Consider the following 4,742-nt stretch of genomic DNA (forward strand, 5'->3'; position numbering starts at 1 on the left):
ACACACACACACACACACACACACACGCCCATTTATATAGGCGGCGGCAGTGGCCAGGGCGGCGGCAACGGGCTCAGGAACGATGGAGCTGAGCCAGCTGACCCCGGTTGGAAGCAAGTGAGGAGGACCCAAGCACACCCCAAGATTTCTCTGCCCAGCGCTTGTCATCTTTCCTAGACAGCCGTGCACCCGGAGGAGGACAGGTCGGACTAAGCTGTGAAGGAGAGGGTGGGGAAGAGGAGGAGGCCAGGTGAGCAGAGGAGCCCTTGGCGTGTCTGGACAGCCCGGTTCGTTCCTTGCCGGACTCCTGCCCTCTTCTTGCTCAGGTGGGCGCGCCAGGTCCCTAGCTTAGAAGGGACACTCAGAGGAGAACGGAAAGTCGCGGCCCGGCTGTGCGGGATGCCTTTCGCCAAGCGGATCGTGGAGCCGCAGTGGCTTTGCCGGCAGCGGCGCCCGGCTCTCGGCCCAGATGAGGACACGAGTGGAGGTAGCGTTGAGCCGCCGCCCCTGCAGCCGCCTGGCCGGCGGGAAGAGGCCGAGGCACCGGGGCCAGAGGAGCCTCCCCGTATGCCCCCTGCGCCTCTCCCACTGCCACCACCTCCGCCGTCTTTGCCGGCGCTGGCCGAGCAGGCTCAGCAGCCACCGGACGAGGCGCGCGAGGCCAGGGAGGAGAGCGTGGCTGGGGTCCCGGAGGCAGCATCGGCCACGGGCGAGGCGTCCACGGCTGCGGCCGAGGCTATGCTGCTCATGCTAGATCTGTGCGCCGTCAGCAACGCTGCGCTGGCCAGGGTCCTCCGGCAGCTCTCAGACGTGGCCCGGCACGCGTGCAGCCTCTTCCAGGAGCTCGAGAGCGACATCCAGCTTACTCACCGCCGCGTCTGGGCGCTTCAGGGCAAGCTCGGCAGCGTGCAGCGCGTCCTCAGCACGTTGGACCCCAAGCAGGAGGCAGTGCGTGAGTACCAGCGCCTTCTATCCTCCAGGGTACTAGGCTCCAGCGCCGCACCCTCTTGCAGTCCCCACTTGCCTCGCCGCAATCTCAGCCCCGAGGCGCGGTGCCTGCTGTAACTTGCACCTTACTCTTGCCTTCTTTCCCCTCTTCCGCTCTGAGATCTACCCCAGTCAACCCGGGTTGAGTAGGTACGTGGCCCCTGGCCCATGCAGGGATACAGGCACGGAGAGTAGAAAGTTAAAAGGACGGCCTCTCAACTCATAGACATTCGTGGTGTTGAGAACAGGCAGGAAGCAAGCATTTAGGAGGCAGACAAGAGGCAGAGAGAGTCTGTCATTTACCACTGGGACATATATGCCTTTCATGTCCTTGGGAAGAGGGAGGGGTGCAACTCCTGTAGCTTCTAGGAGCCAGCCACTGGGTTACACCATTGGGGGCTTCAGTAGTGGGTGTCCTTTTAAGATGTCTGTGGGAGACAAGCTGCTTTGTCACACTTTTGTGACCTCGGGTGCCCGGGACTCATGCCTTTGGAAAGTGTGTGACCTAGTCCAGCATCACTGGCTGACTGCCTAGAATAAACTCCAAGGTGCTCTAGTAAGAACCCTGGAATCAGCAAAGGCCTTAGGGAGGGACTGAAGGGGAGGGATGCCTGGGGGTGGGAAAGAGCTCTCTGACAGTCTTTTCTGTCCTGAGTAACCTAGGGCTCTTAACAAATGCCTCTTTGGAGTATCTGTCTTCAGAGCACGCTGCAGGCTCTTCTTCCTCTGCCTTAGTTCCTTGTCGCACAAATCTAGACTTAGGTGTGAACCAGTCCAGCCAGGCAGGTTGCAGTGAGAGGGTGAGGAAGGAGATCTAGAAGACCCCTGGGCATCTTCCTTGCACATTGACTTCACTCTTGCAACACTGCAAATGTCCTAGAAAGCAGTCTCTGTTAACTACTCTTAAGGGCCATTCACTCCTCTCCTACTGGTGCACTGGATCCCAAACTTGGCAGCTACAGAATCATTTAGAAAATGACCCAGGCGGTGGACAAGAGTGTTGGATTGGCACGTGGGTCCTTTGGTTCCTGGTTCAGTTGAGATGCTCTGGGGGAAGGTGATGTCAGCGGTTATGACTTACGTAAGAAGCCTTTTCTGTTGCTGCAGTGACAGCTCTGGTGTGAGGTGGTCACTGAGTGCTGCGCCAGGCAGAGGAGCTTCAGCAGCGTACTTTCCAGGAGGACTTCCCTGCACCTCTGTTGGGCAGCCCAGCCCAGCCTCTTGGCCGGGCCTGCTGGCCTAGCCATTCCTTTCCCTCACCCCTTCCTCCCTGGAAGAACCCTTTGAACCCCGCCCCAGGAATTCACTGCTTTTCTGCAATAACAATAATACTAAGCGTAATGAATAAATGATGTGCCCGATCAGCTTTCGCAGCTATAAAAGACCTGGAGTTGGGTTAATGACTAGTTGTTTAAAAGGGCAATTCCGGGGATGAGTTCTGGAAAGAATTAGGATTGCCCTAGGCCAAATCGTATTTTACTTTTGGGACTGGAAATGAGCACTTTAATCCTGCCTCCTTTTTTACCCCAAACCACCCAGCAGGGACAGGCCCTTCACTTTCAACAGTGCTGATATTTGGGTAGTGCGGTTAGGGGGAAGTGGTGACTTCACTTCAAAAGAACTGGAGGGAAGTTCTACAGACGGTTGAATGGTGCATTCATTTTTCAAGTGCACGTGTGGCACAAACATAGCTCTTAAACACAATTCACACTGCCAAAGTAGCACTCCTCACTTGCCTTTCTATTAGCGGCACCAGGTAGGCAGTTATGGACCTAGGATCTAATAGTCCCTTCAAGCCATTTTCACTACCAGAGTATAAACGAATGGAAAATGGAGTTAGGGGGTCATTAGTGTATTGATGTTCATTAGACATGAATAAATAAAGATGGCCTAATCTAATACCCAGGGAAGGTCTTAAAATTAATCATTTAAAATACTTTCTTCTAAAATGTTTTATTAACTATTATTACTATTGTTATTGTGTGTGTACATGATGTGGGGGTGGGGTGGGGCACGTGGAGATCCGAGGGCTCCTTTGTGGACTCAGTTCTCTTCCTCCACTGTGTACTTTCCTGGGACAGAACGCTGGTCACCCAGGCTTACTTGGTGGAGCCATCTCACTGGCCTGCCTCTTCAGGTTTTTTTTCCCCTAAAATGTTTTCTTAATACTTGGTGTCCTGTTTTCTCTCTTCTCTTATCCCTTTCAATGTAGGATGGGACTGTCCTTGTCATAACCTCTGGGAGTAAAGGTACAACATTTTGCATCTTAATTTGACTTTCCCAAACTTCAGAGCCTGAGGCAGGGATTTCTGTGCGAGTAGTTTGAGATGGAGTCTACGGAAGCACATGGAGGGAGTGGGGAAGTGAAGCAGGAGGGGTAGAAGCTGAAGCTTGTTGTGAGGGGTTATTACTGCAGACACTTTGGATTCAGCCTCGCCTGAGCCCCTTAACTGGTGTGCCATGGCAGATGCGCTTCACTAGAAGGAAGGGGGGGGGGATGAAGAGCCTGGAATGTTTCTGCGCTGATTCTCCCTGGGTAGATGGGAAGTAACACCCGAGCAAAATTATCTGACGTCCAGGGCCAGCCCCATATATGATTAGAGCATGTTCCTGGGGGTCGGATAGCTATGAAAAGCCTGTGGTCGTACACATGTGTGTCTGCAGGGGTTCTCTTGGGAAGGGAGAAGGGCTGATCAGAATCCCGGTGGTATCAACTATGTTGTACACCCCCCTTTATGGTTACTCCAGCCTGAAGGTATTTCAAAGGGAAAAGGTTTCTTAATTTTGTCTGTGTCTCTATACCCCCATTTTTGTTTTCCTTCAATCGCACACTTTTCTTGCTGCTCTACCCTCAGGGCTGCTTCCTGTTGCCCTGACTCATGGTAGGGGACTTTCGGTGACTGGCCTGATCTGATATACACTTCTGTGAAGTCACTTTTGAGGCAAGTTTGGACTGGTAAGGTAGTTACTATCTAGTCAACTAGTACTGGGGACTAGAAATAAGGAGAAAGTGGTCAGATTCTGAACTAACTCATTTTGGAAATATAATTGATAGGACTTACTGAATAGATTAGGTACAGGTTATGAGAAAAAGCAATTCAGATGTCAGACGCGTAGCTTCCTTTGCTTCAGTAATTCAAAGCAGGCGATGACATTTACAGAAATACAGAAGGCTACTGGGAAGGTGGACATTTTCATCTGAAGGGAATACAATCCGTAGCTTTCTGTTTGAGCCCTGTTAAGTTTGAGATGAGGGGTTAGATGTGTGAGGGGAAAGCCTAAGAGAGAGAAGCCCAAGCTGGAGATGAAGATGCGAGACTGGAAGATGAAGATGCGAGACTGGAAGATGAAGATGCGAGACGGGAAGATGAAGATGCGAGACGGGAAGATGAAGATGCGAGACGGGAAGATGATGAAGAAGGCCGTGTGACACCTCCGATCTAGGAACAGTAGAGACAGGACAGGAGCATGGTACTTGCAGAAAGGTACCAATTGTTAAGCATGCTTGAATTTCCCAGAAGGGAGGAAACTGGTACTGATGCCCAGGGGAGCCTGACTTTGAGTTTCATAGGAGAAGAGAAAGAATGAAAAAGAACATTCAGCAGTCTAGGAGAGTTGGATGTTGTGCTTCACATCAGTAACTTGCAGCCATCCTGGACTAGACACACACACACACACACACACACACACACACACACACACACACACACAGAGAGAGAGAGAGAGAGAGAGAGAGAGAGAGAGAGAGAGAGAGA

The 4,742-nt window shown here is 52.2% G+C and overlaps 1 protein-coding gene across 1 annotated transcript in view; it reads left to right on the forward strand.

Moving 5' to 3' along the window:
• The first annotated feature begins 13 nt into the window (after positions 1 to 13).
• The window catches only part of Nhs (NHS actin remodeling regulator), a 338,555-nt gene continuing 333,826 nt past the window's right edge, over positions 14 to 4,742 (forward strand). The window contains exon 1 of the mRNA XM_026784889.1: positions 14 to 952. Within this exon, the coding sequence (XP_026640690.1) occupies positions 400 to 952 (553 nt within the window). The 5' untranslated portion in view covers positions 14 to 399. The remainder of the gene's footprint in view (positions 953 to 4,742) is intronic.

This window comes from Microtus ochrogaster, chromosome X (assembly GCF_000317375.1).
Source record: "Microtus ochrogaster isolate Prairie Vole_2 chromosome X, MicOch1.0, whole genome shotgun sequence".
Classification (NCBI taxonomy): Eukaryota; Metazoa; Chordata; class Mammalia; order Rodentia; family Cricetidae; genus Microtus; species Microtus ochrogaster.